The sequence below is a fragment of the Rhincodon typus genome, chromosome 1 (assembly GCF_021869965.1).
Source record: "Rhincodon typus isolate 14 chromosome 1, sRhiTyp1.1, whole genome shotgun sequence".
In the NCBI taxonomy this organism is placed as follows: domain Eukaryota; kingdom Metazoa; phylum Chordata; class Chondrichthyes; order Orectolobiformes; family Rhincodontidae; genus Rhincodon; species Rhincodon typus.
Window position 1 is genome coordinate 26204872 of NC_063332.1, and position 20473 is coordinate 26225344.

At 41.0% G+C, this 20473-nt stretch overlaps 2 protein-coding genes across 3 annotated transcripts in view; one reads left to right on the forward strand and one right to left on the reverse strand.

Annotated features, from left to right (window-relative positions):
- letm1 (leucine zipper-EF-hand containing transmembrane protein 1) overlaps window positions 1-16284 on the reverse strand; it is a 67775-nt gene extending 51491 nt beyond the window's left edge. The window contains exons 1-2 of one of the 2 annotated variants that reach the window (XM_020514593.2): window positions 15915-16284; window positions 3238-3295 (exon numbers count right to left, since the gene is read on the reverse strand). In XM_020514593.2, the coding sequence (XP_020370182.1) occupies window positions 3238-3295; window positions 15915-15993 (137 nt within the window). In that variant the 5' untranslated portion in view covers window positions 15994-16284. The remainder of the gene's footprint in view (window positions 1-3237; window positions 3296-15914) is intronic. The other variant, XM_020514592.2, reaches the window with a different exon arrangement.
- A 47-nt stretch (window positions 16285-16331) lies between these two features.
- Window positions 16332-20473, forward strand: part of LOC109914983 (histone-lysine N-methyltransferase NSD2-like) — an 89547-nt gene continuing 85405 nt past the window's right edge. Inside the window, exon 1 of the mRNA XM_048603418.1 lies at window positions 16332-16607. The gene's annotated coding sequence lies outside the window, so the exon portion shown is untranslated. The remainder of the gene's footprint in view (window positions 16608-20473) is intronic.

The window sequence follows — 20473 nt, forward strand, 5'->3', positions numbered from 1 at the left end:
ACCGCATCCCAAAACCAGTCCAGCTCGTCCCTGCCTCCCTAACCTGTTCTTCCTCCCACCTATCCCCTCCTCCCACCTCAAGCCGCACCTCCATCTCCTACCGACCAACCTCATCCCGCCCCCTTGACCTGTCCGTCCTCCCTGGACTGACCTATCCCCTTCCTAACTCCCTACCTACACTCACCTTTCCTGGCCCCATCCCCGCCTCTTCGACCTGTTTGTTTCCTCTCCACCTATCCTCTCCTCTATCCCTCTTCTATCCGCCTCCCACTCTCTCCCTATTTATTTCAAAACCCCCTTCCCCTCCCCCTTTTCTGATGAAGGGTCTAGGCCCGAAACGTCAGCCTCTCTGCTCCTATGATGCTGCTTGGCCTGCTGTGTTCATCCAGCCCTGCACCTTGTTGTCTCGGATTCTCCAGCATCTGCAGTTCCTACTATCTCTGATTCGGCTTAGAACTAAGTATTGACTTTGACAAAAAATACATGTGGGAAACATACCAAAAGAGTAGACACTTATATTACATAAATGCTAAAACTCACACAAATCTGATCTTACAAACTGCTTAAGATGCATTGTTAACATGTATTTCTACATGTTTCTAAAATAAATCCAATGGCATTATAACGCACAAAATATTAAAATGTAGCTATGAAATTTACTTAATCTATATTACACAAATGAAAACATTGAAGACCAATGTCAACTGGATAATTTGATCTAAATTCTTTCATAGTAGTTAGATATGGAAGATAAATATACCTATGTACATAATATTTTGTTGAATTGCTCACTGTAAGGGAGAAATGACAGTTTTAGAAGACCATTCATGCTTAAAAAATAGCTTCAAATTAGCAGAAGAAGCTGCATCTTGTAAAAGTTGATACAAGTTGTTTCTGCTCTTAACACGCATGTTAATTTACTTGTTCTTCCGACTGCAATCTTGACTTTTTTTAATGTTTCAGTTACAAAGGTGTTTTCAATTGTTGGGGGACTTGACAAGAATAATTTTTGTTGGATTGGAAAATTTGCTGACTTTTTATATCAAGTCAAAAGCTGAACTTTCGAACTGGAAGACTATACTGTGCAAACAACCATGTGTTTTCTTTCTGATTTTCATTAAGATGGAGTACATAGACAGAGACGACTGTAAAACAGGATCTTTCAAACCGATTAAGACATTTGGATATGTTTTTGACATTGAAGTGGCATGATACAGTAAAAGATGTTACAACACTCTATCAGTCAAGTACTCATAGGTACAAGCAGCATATTAAAGATCAGGAACATGGCAGCTGAACTCACAGGTTCACCAACGTACACCGAGCTCTGCCAGGGAAGATAGAGGAGAGAATGACTCTTGGAATTGCCAAACCAGTGTTTGTAAAATTGCTTAGATATCTGAACCCAATAATTATCCAGTGAAAAATGTTGGAGAAAGTGCATGCCTGGACAGAACATGGTCTCAATGGGCATTAGCAGCAATATTTTCCATTACCAAACTGAACACCAAAACACCAATAGGGTCACTGCAAGCCCAGTAGTTGTGATACTGCTGTCCACCAATGGCATGTGCCTTCAAAAGCAGGGAACTGGTTTCTGATGTATGTTACTATAGATTTAGTACATCAATTACAGAACAACGAGCATTAAGAATGTGGAATTTATGTCACCTTAGATAAATTCAAATTAGTTTTATTCATGGATGAGCCAGAGTTTAATAAGTTGAAATGAACAAAGCAATTCAGGAGTAAAGGTAAAGTCACCACAGTCTTAGCAGACCAGAGGGCTGCTCTGTCATTCAAGAAAGGTGGTGGTTTGATGGAGAATCACCATGCAAGTGGAGAGGTCGAGAAGGAGTCCTCAGCCAATGTAGGAATTGAACCCACACTGTTGGCGTCACTCTGCGTCACAAACCAGCCATCCAGCCAACTGAGCTCACCGACTCCAGTAGTATTATATTCAAAATAACTACTTATTATCCAGAAAATGTCAGTAACAAGTTAAAAAAATTACGAAAAATTGCAATTCAGATTTCTTGGCTTAATCTCTCTTTAGGGCGAACTAGTTTAGGGTTTCAGTCCTGAACCCAGGAACATTAGCATCCAGCTACAAATTCAGACAGTACTTTCTCAGTGCCTGATCGACAGTTTATCATCTGTCATGTAATTATGCCCAATAATGGCTCAAAAATAAATTCTCTCATCCTTGATCGATGAAAATGAACACCACTCACCCTACACATTATTAATGGAAAGACTTTATGTACTAAAAACGCATTAGAAATAAACAAGCAAACTTAGTGTTACAACATTTAAAGGCATCTAAATGGGTACATGAATAGGAAGGGTTTGGAGAGATACAGGCCAAATGCTGGCAAATGGGACTAGATTAATGTAGAGTATCTGGTCAGCATTGACAAGTTGGACCGAAGAGCCTGCTTCCATGCTGTATAACTCTGACTCTTTGAAACAAAGCAATTGTCAGATCATTTGAATACGGCAAGTGAAACTTCTGTAATACCAAAGTGTGCAGCTGGAGAAACACAGCAGGCCAGGCAGCATCAGAGGAACAGGAAAGCTGGCATTTCAGGTCGGGACCCTTCTTTTTCTGAAGAAGGGTTCCAACCTGAAACACCAGCTTTCCTGTTCCTCTGATGTTGCCTGGTCTGCTGTGTTCCTCCAGCTCCACACTTTGGTATCTCGGACTCCAGCATCTACGGTTCTTGCTGTCTCAGCCAAACTTAAGTAATCTATGTTCAGGAACTGCAAGAAATATTAAGTTCAAGACTGTCACAAAATCTACAAACAAAGGGCAGGAGCTCAAGTCTGGGGAAAAAGTGCATACAGTTTAAACTTGAACTATTTTCTCAAGTAGTGAACATGTGGAACAGACTACCTGAAAGGTCAATGGTATGGAAAGGTGAAGGAAAAACTGGACCAATATTTGAAATGGGAGAATGAGGACAATTAATGTTCAGTACCAGTTAAACCATTTCAACTAATTTAGAAGAGTGAATAATCCATTTTCAATACACTATGTAACATTTAAGGTTAAAGAGAATTGGCCTATACCCAAACAATATTTTGTTTTAAAGAGTATCCCCATGAGTAGCTTTGGGGAGTAATGGGGAAATGAACAAGGTTAACTTGGAAAATATACACTCAACATGAAATAGTTTTGCTGGTTTGCATTCTCGTAGAAAACCGCAACTGTCTGACAATAAAGAGTTATCTTACCTGTGATTTGTTAACCTCAGTGCAGTACACTTGAGACAGGCAATTTCACCAAGACAACCTACAAAAACAAAAGCAAATAAAGGATAAACATGGCATAAATACATTCCTTGGTTCAACTAAGCTACAGAATTCGTACAAGGCCAGCAGAATTTATCTTTCCAAACAAACAGCAAATTCATTAATCACATATTACAACAATAGGGAAGAAGTTTGTTATGAAGTAAAAGGACAGCAGTAATTTTAGGTTCCTGATCAAGGAAGGTAACAAAACATTTAGACATCTTCATTCCACAATACCAGAAGAGATTCTGTTTCTGTTCATTTTCCCCCATTTGACAAATAACTGTGCCACAAATGTGCATGAAATAGATGCTGCAGAATGTTACAGTCTAGCCTAGATATGATGTCAGTTACAGGTGAAAATAAAGCTTGTGTCTGCGTTTCATTCGAGGTGGAATTAAAACCCAAGAGATAAATATGTTAGCAAATGGTTACATTCAAACGTTCTCTCCAATTAGCTTAAAATAGATGCATGACAAGACGTTTTGTCATATATCAGTGAGGTTCAGCTCTAGAACTGTCAATGCAAAACATGACTTTTCATCTTCATTTTTTCAATTGTCTTACAGTGATGACAGAACAGCTATCAAGTTAGCAGTAACACGGTGTCAAAAAATATATGTTAAGAGAAGCCTCACTTGTTTTGAAGGGCGATATATTTCCTAAAACTTCAAATATGATCAGGTACATATTACAAGAGACAAACTTAAATTCTCAATAAAACAAGCACATTTTGTCACAAAAATTTCTTTACTAATTGACTACACTCCTCAAATACACAATTTTGCTGAAAAATTCATCCCACTTTCAATTGTGAAACATGAAATAATATTGTAGCTTCTACAAATAGTGTCATGGGCAATACATAAGCTGAAATGGCGTTTCAATCCACAAGCACCATGAAAAGAAATGTATTTATTGGAGCTTGCATACTTATTCAGTTTACTGGAGATTAAGATGGACAGTTGCATGCGGACATCAAAATCTGTTTAAGCCACTTGCCTGACGTACAGTGCTAGATCTACAAGTCCACTTCCCTGTCTGAAGTGACCGTTTTGTAAGTTGTGGATCACATGCCACACGCATTCCTCATCTCTAGTGACCCAGCGGGTAGAAAGTCAAGCAGACAAGATAACCTGTTGGTGGGCCTGATCCTGGGCCTGGTGCAAATCACATTTTGGAAGTACAGGGGGTATGGATTTGCCAGCAAAGGATTCCATCATCTTGGGACAATTCCAAGATCCAATAGAAATCCACGTGGATAAAAACCAAAAGTACCGCAGATGCTGGAAATCAGAAACAATAACAGAAGTTGCTGGAAAAGCTCAGCAGGTCCGGCAGCATCTTTGGGGAGAAATCAGAGTTCATGTTTTGGATCCAGTGACCCTTCATCAGAGCCTTGATCTGAAATGTTAACGCTGCTTTCTCTCCACAGATGCTGCCAGACCTGCTGAGATACCCAGGTTACCTTGGAAAACACACTGTGGTACAAATTAGTCCCATTTAGGATCACTTAAGAATAGATCAACAATGGATAAACAGAGCCACGTTAGCCTCTGCCAGAGGCCCCCAGCTTCACTGATGCAAATCAGTAAGGAAATCAAGGGTTACGGGGAAAAAGCAGGACAGCAGAGTTCAGCATCATCAAATCAGCCATGTTCTCATTAAATGGCAGAGCAGATTCAATGTGCTGAACAGCCCACTTCTGCTCCTATGTCTTATGGTCTTAATTTGATTCACTCCACGTGATATCAAGAAACAGCTGCAGGCACCAGATACTGCACAGGCTATGGGCTAACATTCCAGCTATCGTGTGCTCCAGAACTTGGCAAGCTGTTCCAAGACTGTTACAACTCTGACACCTACCCGAAAATCAATGTTTCCTCTAAGCTGCTTGATCATGCAGCTGCTCAGAGGTTTTACACACACACACAAAGAAATTAGGGGAAAGAAGCCAAAAATGTGAAAATTATCCAGGTACATCTTGGATACACAGAAAGCAACACAAATCAAACCTGAATAATTATAACCTCACCAATCATCCTCTGACCTTCAGTGGCATTAGCATCATGGAATCCCCTACTGGAATTGTTGGTTCGACCCCCTTCTAGGGGACATCTTGTGCTGTCTAACCTCTGTTGAAGCACTGTTCTTCTGTTCCATTCTGAATTTATATGGTCCGGTCCGTTATGGTGGGTAGTTCTGTTTCCGGTTTTGCTCCATAGTGGTATGAAGATGGGGTCTATCTCGACATGTTTGTTTATGGTACCTGTGGTTTAAAACCAGGCTTCCAGGAGTTCTCATATTTGTCTTTGTTTTGCATGTCCCAGTACTGTTATGTTGTCCAAGTTAAACTAACGTCCTTCTTTGTCGGAATGAATAGAAGTGAGGGGGAGTTGGTCGTGCCATTTTGCTGCGAGTTGGTGTCAGTGTATCCTGGTGGCAAGTTTCCTTCTTGTGTGTCCTATGTATTGTATATCACATTTGTCCTGCTCATTGTGGATATAGGGTCTTTTGTCTTTGACAGTAGTTGGTAAAGTGTGCCGGTTAGTTTGTGTGCTATCATTATCCTAAGAGATCGTCGAAGTCTTGTAGTCAGTTCCAATATGTTACTAATATAGGGTAGGGTGACCAGCATGTCGGGCGTACAACGTCTTATTGGTGTTGTTCATTTAATAGGCATCGGCAGATGAAGCTGTTAGGATACGCATTGTTTGTATAGATGTTCCTCTTTGTTTTTGCGTAGCTCTGGGGTGTTATCACTCGTTTAAACAGTCTTAACACAGCTGTGCTTGTGGACGCTGGGGTGGTTAATGTTGTAATTCAGGATTTGGTCTGTGTGTGTAGTCTTTCTGTATACACTGTTCCAGAATTCACTGTTTTTGTTCATTCCACCATTATGTCTAGAATTAGGAGTCGATTTTGTTCTCCTCTTCCCTGGTGAACTGGATCCTGGTGAATATGCTGTTAATAAGGTGGTGTGTTTCTTCTAACTTAGATTACTTAATAATCATGAAAGTATCATCCACGTACTTAACCCATAGTTTAGGCTGGATCCAGGGGTGGGGGGCAGCTGTGCATTCATGTCTTTGCATAAATACTTCAGCTATAACACCCAAGATTTGTGTCCCATTAATTTGTTCATTTACCTGGCCGTTGAAGAATCCCCCACTAACAACATCCTGAAGGATACCACTAACTAGAACTTGAACAAGGCCATCCATATAAATCCTGTGGTCACAAGAGCAGGTCAGAGATTTGGAATGCTTCAGGTGATTAAATCACTTTCTGATTCTTCAAAGCCATCCCAGGACCTACAAAGGCACAAGTCAGTAAATGTGACGAAATATTTCCCACTTGCCTGAAAGCGTGCAGTGCCAATATCACAAAGGAAGCTTGACACCGTTCAGAACAAGCCAACTGCTTAACTAGCATATCCACATTCACTCCCTCCAACAATATTTAGCAGTAGCAGTGTGTACCATCTAAAGGGTGCACTGCATAAATTCACCAAGGCTCCTGAGACAGCACCATCCAAACCCACAACCACTACGATCCAGAAACACAAAGACAGCAGTCACATGAAAATGCCACCATTTGCAAGCTCACTTCCAAATCACACACCATCCTTAAGTGGAAATATATTGCCATTCCTTCAATGCTGCTAGGTCAAAATTCTCAAATTCCCTCACTAAGGACATTGTTGGTCTACTGCAAAAGTTCAAGTTGCTACAAAACATCAAGGACAATATCCCATTAATAATTTTTTTTAAAAATCTCAATATCATATGTGTACATCTTCAGTTTGAAGTTCAACTTCTGCAATAATAGCTGGTGTTTCTACGTTATAAAAATAGCAGGAGGGAAATTGTAGAAGACCTTGCCTGGCAGCTTTCCACTCATGCAGTGTTATTTTATTGCCCCAAAAATGAATTATGAAAAACAAGCAATTTAATTTAGGTTTTATCTACGCTGTTCAATAGGTTAATGAGTTAATTACAAATGTAGCAAGATTTCTTATGAAAGCTTAACAGCAGTAACTTGTGTTTGCATCATCTCATGAGCTCTGGAGCATTCCTGACCTTTTTGTTCCATCCTGTAATTAAAAATATTTTTCTATCATTGCTTCTGAGACTTTTTTTCTTGCAGCCAGAATGCTTAAATCGGTCTAGCAAATATATTCAGATAATAAGTAGGTATTACTATAATTAATAATATTAGAGCTATGCCAAACACACTGATAAACTTAGCAACCTTACATAATGTTGATTGATCAAGATCCTGATCAAATTAAGTTTAAACTAGAAATAAGGTTTAATCTGATGCTTCACTATACACAGTGGAAATACCACTGTGATCTCACAAAAGCTTCCTTATGTGACACGACATCATAAAACATCAAGTTTGTTGCTATCAAAATTAAAACCTCTTAGTAGCCTTGAAAAATATTACTTTTGTAATATTATTCTGTTTGGATATTTAAGCAATCAGAGAAAATGTCCTTAAGGAAGTATGAAAGCTAAATAGTTACAGTACTGGAAGAACAGCCTTCTCATTGAGTGTTTCAAATCCATGCCTGGTGATGAAAATGAATTCAGCAAACTTGTTATAATGCTAGGCCCGATAGCAGAAAAAACAACCATGGAAACTACAGGACTAATTGTCATAAAATCCACCCGGTTCACTAATTTACTTCAGGGAAAGGAACCAGTCAGTTTGATTCCAGTCTCTCACATCGTGGCTTGACTCAACACTGCTAGTTGTAAACATTCCAAAGGCATAAAATAAGAAATTCCCAAGAGCAGATATGTCATCTCACCCAGGTAGCTTGCACCTCAAGTGACTAAAGAAATTAGGTGTGGAAATAATGGAAAGGCTTGTCATAATCTTACAGTTGTCCCTAGATATGTGGGAGATGCAAGAGAATTAGAATGAGACAAGAGGATTTGAGAGTGACTGTAAGAAAGACAGCAAGAGAAGGCCATTCAGCCCCTCAAGCCTGCTCCATCATTCACTTATTCAATGGTGGGCCAGACATGCTTAATGTCTGCTTTCTTGCATTTTCCCCGATTACCTGCTGTGGAAACAGACCCTTTGGGGCTACCAGTCCACGCCGACCACGTACTCAAACTAAATTAGTCCCTCCAAACCTTTTCTATTCACGTGCTTATCCAAATGGCATCCACCACTTTCTTTGGCAGTTCATTCCACACACAAACTGCTGTGTAAAAAAAGTTGCTCCTTGTGTCCTTCTTCAATCTTTCTCCTCTCACCTTAAAAACGCATAGTTTTGAACTTCCCCACCCTAGAGAAAAGACCCTTGTCATCTTGGATTATTTTACGACTTAACCTTTTGGGAGGCACCTTGTCAAATGTATTCTCGAGGTCCAAATTCAACACAACCACTGGTCCCCCCCCTGTCTATGGTAGTTGACAGATCCACAAAACGCTATTAAGTCAGACACACATGATCGCTGTTTTGTGAAGCCATGCTGACTTTGCTTGATTAGATTATGATTTCAAAATGTGCTGCTATTACTTCCATAATAATTGATTCCAACATTTTTCTGACAACAGATGTTAGGCTAATCAGCCAATTAGTCACCCATTTTTATGTCTTCCTCCTTCGAATACAGGCATTGCAGTGGCATTTTGTAAATCCTCTGGTACTTTTCCAGAAAGCAACAATTTTTGAAAAATTACATTCAAGGCATCCATCATCTCTGTAGATGACTCTTTTAGGATTCTAGAATGCAAACCATAGGGCCAGGGGATTTATCTGCCTTTACCCCCATTAGTTTGTCTAATATGACTTCTCTAGTGATGGTTATGGTACTTAACTCCTGCCCCATATTTAGTATTCATGGGATGTTCAAAGTGTTTTCCACCTTAAAGACTGATGCAAAATATCTGTTTACCTCCTGCCATTTTATTGTCCTCCAAAACCATCTCCCAAGCTTCATTTTGAGGGGTTTATGTTCACTTTGAGCCCTCTCTTCCTTTTTATGTATTTAATTTTTAACATTTAATATTTTAGTTGTCCCTGTCTTATTCACAGCACAAGCTGTTCAGCTACATGACAACCAATTACCTTGTTGTTGGCAGGCAGAGGACCTTTGTATAAATACCGGCCCCTGGTCCACAAGCCAACAGCTTCATTTGCAAACAATCCCTCAGTTTTAATTCGTCTGCACATCACTGGAACCCAAAGCTACACCAACAGGCTTCACAAAAGGTATGAAATCTCTGACTTTCCAAACATGCAACCACCCTTTCGTTCCAAAACAGTTCTCTGTTCAGTCCATATTTTTAAGAAGTAACAAAGCAAAAAGACAGTTTTAACAACACATTGCTCATTTCATTCCCAATACTTATTTTGAGACTGCACCCCTGATCCCAGAGTTCCTCACTGTAAGCCAGGGAAACATCCTTTCTGAATTTATACTCTAGCCCTTGAAGAATTTATTTGAGGAATTTGCAATGAAATTACTTCCATTCTTCTAAACTCTTATCTCAAAAATATACTTTATTCATAAAAATCAATATGTATATACAAACGTTGTAAAACAGTTCTGTAAATTTTTGCAGGGAAAACTAACAAAACATTGAAATTTTGACAGTTCTCAGCTTCTCTACAGTTGCAAAGCAAAAATATTTGCTACTTAGGTAAGAAACTATTTAGGTTCATTTTAATGCACCAAAAGGGTCGAACAACTGAACAGACCTTCACTAAACTTTAGCAGAAAGACCTTAGACTGTGGTCTTTCCTCACAGGGCCTCGGTGGCAGCTGCCCCAATTTCAGCCCTGGATCTTGGAATGTGCTAATCTGCAACACTCAATTATGGTCAACTCATCACAGTGGAAGACTAATCAGTTTGAGACAGACCAAAAAGCTTCTTTCACCAAGTTGATGGCCCTCCAGGCACAGTCGATGTTAGGAATAAAAACAGAAGTTGCTGGAAAAGCTCAGCAGGTTTGGCAGCATCTGTGAAGAAAACAAAAAATCAGTCAATGTTCTAGGTCCGGTGACCCTTCTTCAGAACTAGGGAACTTGAGGAAATAAGTAATAATGTCTTGAAAAGAGTCTACATTACAGAAAAGGAAGTGTGGGCAGTCTTAAAATGCATAAAAGGTAGATAAATCCCCAGCACCTGATCAGGTCTATTCCAGGACATTGTGGGAAGCTAGGGAAGAAATTGTGGGGCCCCTCACAGTGATATTTGCAGTCGATGTTAGTCTTGGTGGAAGCAAAGCTAAAAGACCTGAAGAGGGATAAATCACTTGGACCAGCTTTGGGCCCATATCTAAGTAAGGATGTGCATGTGTTGGAGGGGTTCTAGAGGAGATTTACAAGAATTATTCCAGTAATGAATGGCTTGTCATATGAGGAGAAGTTAAGAAATTTGGGTCTGTACTCAATGGAGTTTAGAAGAACAATGGGGGGCATCTGCTTGAAACTTGCAGAATACTGCGAGGCCTGGATTGTATTGAACGTAGAGAAGATGTTCCTACCAGTGAGAGAGACTATGACCCGAGGCACAGCCTCAGAGTGAAGGACGACTCTTTAGAACTGAGATGAGGAGGAATTTCTTCAGCCACAGGGTGGCGAATCTGTGGAACTCACTGCCACAAAAGGCTGTAGAGGCCAAGTCATTGAGTGTATTTAAAATAAATAGATAAGTTCTTGATTCATAACGGGATCAAGGGATACATGCAGAAGGCAGGAGAATGGGGTTAAGAAACATATCAGCCACGATTGAACGGTGGAGCAGACTCTATGGGCTGATGGCCTAATTCTGCTCCTCTCTCTTATGGTCTTAACTTTCCCTACATAATTTACCCAAAATCATATAACTATGTATCCTAGCTCTAGTACCATCAGCTAATCAAAATTCTGACGGTGCAGAAAGAGGTCACTGTTCAATGAGTCTGCACTGACTCTCCAAAATGCATCCAAACCACAACTCTATCCTATCCCTGTAACTTCCCATTTTACCATGGCTAATCCACCTAGCCTGCACATCTATGGACTGTGGGAGGAAACCAAAGCACCCGGCAGAAACCCACGCAGATACAAGGTGAATGTGCAAACTCCACACAGGTAAATGTCCAAGACTGGAACTGAACCCAGGTCTCTGATGCTGATGCAGATGCAGCAGTGCTAACCACTGAGCCATCGTGCTGCCCATGGGAACAACTTATCTTTGGCTATTTTATCCAATCCTTAATAATCTTCCACACCTCTTTATAATTTCCCGTCACATTCTTTTGATCCAAGGACAGCAACACCAGCTTCAATCTTACGGATAAAATGCTGATCTCTGGAACCAATGTGGTAAATGGTTCTTGCACCCTTTCAAATGTTCCTTGTTTAATTTTGAAAATTTTATCACATCTCCTCAGCCTTCTCTCCATGGTGACCAATTCCAACCTCTCCAATCCAGCTTCATACCTTAAGTTTTCCATCCTTGGAGCCATTCTTGTAAACCTCTTCTGCACTCACAGCTTTCATATAAAATGGCACCTAGCAACACACATTAGACATCAGCTGACGTCTAACAAATCAACTCCTTGCTCTCACAAGATACTGTATGTTTCATTAATTGCTCTTTCCTTAATGATATGCACACAAATACACTCAGATCCCTCTGTTTCTGCACCCTCTTTAGAACTGTAACCCTTACATTGCGTGCCATGTCCAAATGCCAAAAGTATTGCACATAAGGTTATTTAGTAAGAAAAGAGCCCATGGCATTTCAGGTTGTATATTAGCACAGATTGACAGACTAAAAGACAAAGTTGGGATAACGGGAGCATTTTCAGGATGGCAACCTGTAACTAGTGGAGTGCCACAGGAATTGGTGGTGGGGCCACATTTGTCTACAATTCATATTGATAACTTCGATGAGGGGAGTGGATGTATGAGGGCAAAAGTTGCAAGTTACAGAAATACATGTGAAGGCAAGTTGTGAGGACAACAGAGTCTGCACAGGTTAAGTGAATGGGCAAACACTGTGCAGATAGAACATAATGTGGGTAAATGCGAGTTATGCACTTTGGCAGGAAGAATAGAGGAGCTGAATATTGTATAATTAGAGATATGCTGCAGAGAGCAGCAGGTCAGAGGAATTTCATAATTGTGCATAAATGACAAAGCTAGCATCCAAGTTCAGCAGCTAACATGGGAGGCAAATGCAATGCTGGCCTTGACTGCCAAGGGATTAAAGTCTAAAAATAGGAAGATCTTGCTAAAACTGTACAAGGCATCAGTCATAACACACACAGAATGCTGTGAACAGTTTTGATCCCTTATCAAAGGAAAGATGTACTGACTCCATTGCCAGTTTGGAGAAGATTCAGCACGTTGATCGCACATTATGGAAGGATATGAGACCTCACTGAAATATGGAAGATTCTTAGAGCACTTAACAAGGATGACACGGAGAGGGTCTTGCTCTTCATGGGAGAGAGTCTTAAGATGAGACATTATAAGCTGAATAAGACGGTCACCCGTTTAAGGCCGTGATGAGGAGAAATTGCTTCTCTCAGAAACCAGAGAATTTGGGGAATTCTTAACTGCAGGGGGTGTAAAGGCTACATCATCAAGACTAGAGAGACAGATTTTGAATCAGCAAGGGAATCTGGGTTAGTGGGGAAATGGGCAGGAAAGTGGAGTTGAGAATAATCACATCAGCCACGATCTCAATGATTAACAGGGCAGACTTGGGTCAAGTGGCCTGCTTCTACTCCCGTATCTTCATTTTCTTCCGTCCAAAATGCATCACCTCACACTTGTCTGCATTCAAGTTCATTTGTCACAACATACCTACATCCTTCTTAAATAGACACTGTCCTCCTCATAACTTACAATGCTTCCAACATGCCTTTTGTCTGCAAATTTTGAAGTTGTCCTGTGCACACCAAGATTTAATTCATTAACAAAAAAATCTGGAAAAGCTGGGGTCCCAATACCACTTTGTGGGACCTGCAATACAAATATTCCTGCAAACCATCATGATGTTTTCCATCACTCAACCAATTTTGCACTCTATCAAATGTCTTCTGGAAATGTAAAGGTCACACAACGAAATTTCCCTCAACAATGTTTTGTGTTACCCTGACAAAAAATTTCAACAAGTTAGTTAAAATGCCCTTTAGAAATTCATTCCAACTCCCGCTAATCATCTCAGTTTTTTGGGAAAGAATTAATGGTCTCATGGAAAACAGTCTCTAGAAGCTTCCTCACCACTGACGTTAAATGGACTGGTCTGGATATTTCCTAATCAACTCATTCAGAGCTGTTCTTACACATCTCTGGAGCAGGTGAGGCAGGAACCTCAGCCTCCTTGACCAAGTCCTACCAGTGCATTAAAACAGCACAACTGGCTGGCTTGATATTTTCTGAAAGCATCTCTGAACGGATTCAAACACGCACTTCTGGAGCAGGTGAAACTTGAGCCCTGGATTCCTGGCTCACAGTTAGAGGCAGTATCACTGCACCACAAAAATTTCAACTGTCTGCTCTCTAATTGGTGAGCTTATTCACATCACAAGTTATCATTTCAAGTCCAGTGGCTCTTCATCAGAACTTTCTTCCCACAAATGCTGCCACGTGCAGAGTTTTCTCCTGCAATTTCTGTTTTGTTTCAGATCTCCAGCATCCACAGTTCTTTGTTTTATGATACAAAGAAGTTATCACAGGAACTATGAATCCAAGTAAAATTGAAAGATAAACCTAACATAATTAAAATAATTGTTCCACGCATTTACATTTGTTATACACTCAAGCAAACGATTATAGGGGAGTTAGCCTTTTGCCCCTTCAAACCTGTTACAACATTCTGCAAGATCATAGTAGACATGATTGTGGCCTCAACTCTTAATTCCACTGTAGATCAAGCAGCTAACTCAGTTACTATTCAGCAGCCCAGCTTCCACAGACCTCCAATTTGTAAAACTGCATTGTGTTTTGTTTTCCTTTATTCATTCATGGGATGAGGGCATCACTGGCTAGGTAGCATTCATTGCCCATCCCTAATTGCCCAGAGTCAACCACATTACTGTGGGGCTGGATGTATGCCAGACCAGATAACTAAAGGACATGAGTGAACCAGATGGGTTTTTCTGACAATCAACACTGGATTCAGAGTCATCATTAGATTGTTAATTCCAGATTTTTTTTTATTGAATTCAAAGTCCACCATCTGCCATGATGTGATTTGAACCTGGGTCCCCAGAACGTTACCTGGGTCTCTGGATTTACAGTCGAGTGATAATACCACTAGGCCACTGCCTCCCCCAAGTGTTGGTACAGAAATACATAAGAGATTCAATAAACGTAACCTTGGGCATTCATAGCCCTTTGCAACTCTTTCAGAAAAGATCATTATGTAGCTGCAGCATATACCTGTAAGAACAAATATTTGAATACAGGACATTCAATTTAAAATTATCCCAAACTATGATTCTAATTTAACTTCATTAGTTAAAAGATATTTTTAGTTATTTATCAAGACAATGTTCTTAATTTCCTCCCAAAAACTCTTCAAAAATACCACCTAATAATGCTGCGGCAGTAGGCATATACAACTGTTCCAGAGTTTAAAGCTTTAGCAGCCGAACAAATCCCTGACTCTCTACTGAAAACAACCAATGCTGGAGATCACAGCGGGTCAGGCAACATACTTGGAGAGAGGAAAAAGAGACAGCAAGCTAACGTTTCGAGTCTAGATGACCTGCACTCACCTATCACCGTCCCCAGCCCCACCCCTCCTCTCTATTTCTGAGCTCCCTTCCCCCTCCCCATTTCTGAAGAGTCCCGGCCCGAAACGTCAATTTTTCTGCCGTGTTCCTCCAATTCTACACTATTATCTTTACAGTTAAAAACGCGTTATGTACATCTAACACTTTACGGCTGCGGCGAAAGGACATCGTCCCGAAGTGTTAACTGTTCTTATGTACACAGATGCTGGCTGACCCGAATCTTTCCAACATTTTGTGTTTTCATTTATTTTCAGAGTTTCAGCATCCGCAATATCGTAAAAGTACTTCCCCAAAAGAATCTGAATCATTTAATGGGGAGACTTGCACCCCAAAATCTAATTTAGCTGAAAAGGCTCAATTTCTGCAAATCGATCAGTAAACATGGAAGACTAATCGAAGATAAAAGTTAGGTCACTCAAAGGTTTTGTTTTAAGAAGTAATTCGTACATTAAATACATATTTTGACTTGTAAGGGACGCCTTTGAAAAGGGCAGCAACACCATAGCAACAGTGACCGCCCTCAAATCATACGAGCATGAGAGGGGGAAAAAAAAGAGAATCGAGGTTCCGGGGCCCAGGCGGGCAGCATTTCATTTAACGAGGCACTCGAAGTGTTAACGGTTGATATTTGATCATTGAAACTCGGGCCTAATACACTGAAATAAGTCCGCCCGCCTTTCGTAAGTTCTCTTTTCCACAGACACAAGAACGCTACGTTTCATGGATACCGAGATTGATCTGCATCGATGACCGGTACCATCGGGGTGGGGGTGGGTTGATGTCAGCTCACGTTATTAACATTGCCAGCATTTGTCTGAACGCCACTCACTCGATGCTTATTTAAGACACGTACCTTTCCGCATCCCTCGGCACACCACGTTGGGCGTCTTCCACACCGGTGACCGGCAGCTCCTGAACAACATGAAGGTCATTTTCGTTTCGCTCCCGGGCACCCGTCAACCAGAAAACAAAATGTCGGAGCGAAAGCTATAGACTTCTTCTCAAAGGAAGCAAGCATTCGGTGTGTAAAAAAAGATAAAAGGTCAACGCACGCTTCAATGAGTCATCCCTCAGCACGGCACTTGCTCCTTCCAAGCGGTTTCCTCCCTGTGTATTAAAAACACCAGTCAGAATTCCACATCCGTCCTCCTCCGGCGTGCAGGCCAACCGGACGACAGGGGCTGCACTGCGACGTCGCCAAAAGTAAACCCCTCCCCTCATCCTCACACCGCTCCAACAACACGGGGCCCGGCCGCCAGAGCGGCCACCAATCAAAAAAAAAAGCCTGTTTCACACGTCATTCTACCCGGTAACACCGGGCCGGTCGAGCCCCGCCCCGTCCCTTCCTATCCTGAAGACTACAGCACGGCAGCTTATTGGTTAGCCCTTCATAAATGGCGCGCGGCGCTTGAGCCGCCCGGCGGCGAACCTTCTAAAGACGGACGGGATGGTGAAAAAAAAATCGACAGTGGCCTAGTCACGTGGGTCCTCGCGGAAACCTACCTATCTGCCTGTCTTTTCAAAACAAGTTCGGTTGGGATTGATGGTGAGCGGGAATCGCGCGAGCGCGCGGCAGGATGAAGAGGGAGGGGGTGGGTGGAAAGAGATGGGAGAGTCAGCGGCTGTTCTCCTCCCCAATTCCCTCTCAACACCAATAGACAGACACACACATTGTCATTCTCAAGCCCGGGAGCGCGTGTAAAAATGTTTTAAAACTTCTCATTTTTTTTAAGAAAAGAGCTTCCGAGGCTGTGACGTCACGCGTTTCCAACGTTCGAGTTTTTTTGGATGGGGTGGTGGTCGCGGAAACCCCTCAGAGTACGAAATAAGGATGAAGGCCCTTTCTTTATTTATAAATTTTAAATAGAAAGGAGGAGAGGGGTGAAAGATAGGGATCGAATGTTGCGATATTAAATGAGAGAAAATCCGGTTTTTTTCCCTCCTCGCGCTGCTTCTCCTCTTGCCCCCGCCCCTCTTGGAGCTGGCCGCAACCAATGGGAAGCGAGAGTTTTCGCGCTGTGGTGCTGGTGGTGGTGGTGGACGAAGAAGAAGAAGGAGGATGATGATGATGATGATGATGATGAGGGAGTCAGTCAGTCAGTCAGTCAGTTAGTGAAGACTGACTGACTGACCGACCGACCGACCGTACTCATTCAAAATACAGTACCTTCTCCGGCTCGGAAAGATGCGCCGGTTCACAGGTTCGCTGCTTTTCTTCAGTTGTCTGCATCTACCTGTCCTTCAATCTCATCGCTTTCCCATTTCCCCTTTTTTTTAGTTTTGAGAAAATATGTCAAGTGTAAACCGCATAGCGGGTCCAGAGGGAAAGAAGGAACGGGGAGGAGGAGAGAAAAGAAAAAGCTGAATAAAAAAGGTGCCACTGACTTAGAGCCAGAACTAGGCCCTGCTTGTAGTCCAATCAGAAGCTGGCCACTCTTGAACGGGGAATTAATTTGTTATTTTAATATGTCTTTCACCTCCTCCCCCTTACATTTCTAACTTCCACACAGGTCTTTTCGGTATGTATATCTTCTATTTAAATGATCGAGTATCTAATATCTCCTTGCAGTCATGGAGTGATTTAATAATTTTAGATGTCTGCAAGCACGGTGAGCGCTGTTTTTTTTAAAGAAGCTGCTGTGAGGTTGGATCTGCATTGCTGCTGCCTGCTGGATGTATGGAGGGCAGCCATGTTTGTTAAATTTTTATGATTGGTCTTTTAATTTCGTGCTGATTTTTTTTCCGAGATGTGTTAAAATTGATTTCAGTTTTGCAACAGGTGTTTTCGTTTTGTTTTAAAGCAACCAGTGCTGGTTTGTTTTAGATGCAGTGGAGAATTTGCAAAGCTGTGGCACAATTTCTTTGCAAAAAAAGTAAGATGTGCTCCATCCAGCAGGAGACCTGCAGGGAATGGACCACTGAAATGTAAAAAAAAAATCCATTTTTGTCAACGCAGTACTTCGTTGTAATTGTTACGTGTTGGCTGTTGAGTACAATTAACACAACTGTGTTCGATGCAAGTTGCTAATCCCTCATGGTAAAAATGGTGGGAGAACGATTGCACGAAAAAATACTTTCGAATCTTCAGTTAATACGGGAGATTGGGTATACGATTTGGAACAGTTTTAACAGTATTGTCGCAATACAGCATTACTTGTTAGTTTCTGTTTTGACATTAGTGCAATTGATTATTGTTTTACGATTCAAAAAAAAACTCTGATCATCTCAGAATTGAGGGGTTAGCCGAAGTTGCTGATTTAATTTCTACAAGCTGATTTACTGTGTCATTGTTTAGGATGGTGTTCCAGTTCTGAATAAAAAGCATGTCTCTGGTCCAAATTAATCACCACAATAGTTGACACATGAAATGACTGGAAAAAGTCCTTTTGAATGGAGCGATAATTCAGCATGATGTCGTCATGCTTTGAATGAATGAAAAATACGTCGAGATTACCTTATTTTATGGTATTGTGCTTGAATATTGATGAAATTCTCTGTTATGGCTCTTAAGTGAGTTTTATAATTTAACGTGATCTAATCATGCATTTCAGTTCAGTTCATAAACAGTAGAATTTTCTGAACCATTGCTTCTGCTAGTCCGCAGTTGTTTAGATAAACATCTTCCCATCTAGGATAGTTATTTTATTTTCTAGATTCAAGTTTGAAATTAGGCCTTTGAACTCCATTTGGCTCTTACCAATAGTGTTGCATTATACAATAAAGTAATATTTAAATCACACATGAAACAGATTGACCTGTAACATGGTAATAGTTGCTGAAGTGAAAATGGTACCATAAATTACAGAATTAAGTTTGAGGCAGTAAATTACATTTTGAATGTGACTGTGAAAATGTGCTAGAGCCCTAGAACTAACAGATGGATCTTAAGTTTTGGTTTTGAAGAGTCATACAGTCATACAGCATGGTAACAGACCCTTCGGTTTAACCAGTCCATGCCGACCATAATCCCAAACTAAACAAATCCCACTTGCTTGCGCTTGGCCTATATCCCTCCGAATATTTCTTGTTAGTGTACTTATCCCAATGTTTTATAAATATTGTAACTACCCACATCCACCTCTCCTCTGGAAGTTCACTCCACACGTGAACCAGTCTGTGTTCTTTTTAAAAAAAAAAAAGACCCTTGTGTCTGTTTTAAATCTTTCTCCTGTCACTGGAAAAATATGCCCCCAGTCTTGAAATCCCCCATCCCAGGAAGAAGACAGCTGCCATTCACTTTATCTATATCTCTCACGATTTTATAAACCTCTAAGTCACCCCTCAACCTTCTCGGTTCCAGTGAGAAAAGTTCCAGCCTATCCAGGAACAAAAAACAGAAGTTGTTGGAAAAGCTCAGCAGTTCTGGCAGCATCTGAGAAGAAAACATCAGAGTTAATGGTTTGGGTCCGATGACTTCTGTTTTTGTTCCTGACTTACAGCACGTGCAGTTCTTTCAGTTTTTATCCAGCCTTTCCTTCTAACTCAAACCCTTCATTCCCGGCAACATCCTAGTAAATCTCTTTTGAACCCTCTCCAGCTTAATGATATCCTTACTTTAACAGGACGACCAGAATGGACATGGTACTCCAGAAGAGGCCTGACCAATGTCTTGTACAACCTCAACATGACATCCCGACTCCTATATTCAAAGGTCTGAGCAATGAAGGCAAGCGTGCTAAATGCCTTCTTAACCACCCTATCTATGTGTGATGCAAACTTCAAAAAATTATGTACCTGAACTCCTAGGTGTCTCTGTTCTAAAACAAGGCCTGACTTTTACTTGCGTCAGTCCTGGTTTTTTGTTTTTTCCAAAATGCAATACCTAGCATTTATCCAAATTAAATATCTGCCATGCTTCAGCATGACCCATTTGATCAAGATCACTTTGTAATCTTAGATAACCTTCTTCACTGTCCAGAATACCACTAATCTTGGTGTTCGTCCACAAACTTAGTAACCATGCCTTCTGTATACGGACATAACAGGTTTTCGAAAAGACAGAAAATTCAGCTACATTGGGGTGAGACTATATTATTAGCCATGGTTGTGCTTTGGTCGTCTCTACTTATCTGTTACAAATAAAGCACTTTTCGACTTAAAAGTCAGCAAACATTGATTGATTGATTGTAGAAAAAGACTAGAATGGACTAAAGTAATTTTATAATGTTTGCTGATCTCCTAGGCTGTTTTTCAATTAGCGTGCAGCAGCAGAATTTGATAACTCTTCTGTTGATATTGGGATACTACAGACTCAAGTTGCCACGGAGAAGTTATTTTTGAAATGTTGAGAATGTGATCAAGATTCTTAAGCACAGATATGAGGCTGTCTTTCTGCCCCTCAGGTGGACGTAACTGATCTCGTAGCGCTATTATGAAGAAGATTTGGCGTTTTGCCTGGGCTCCTCGTAATAT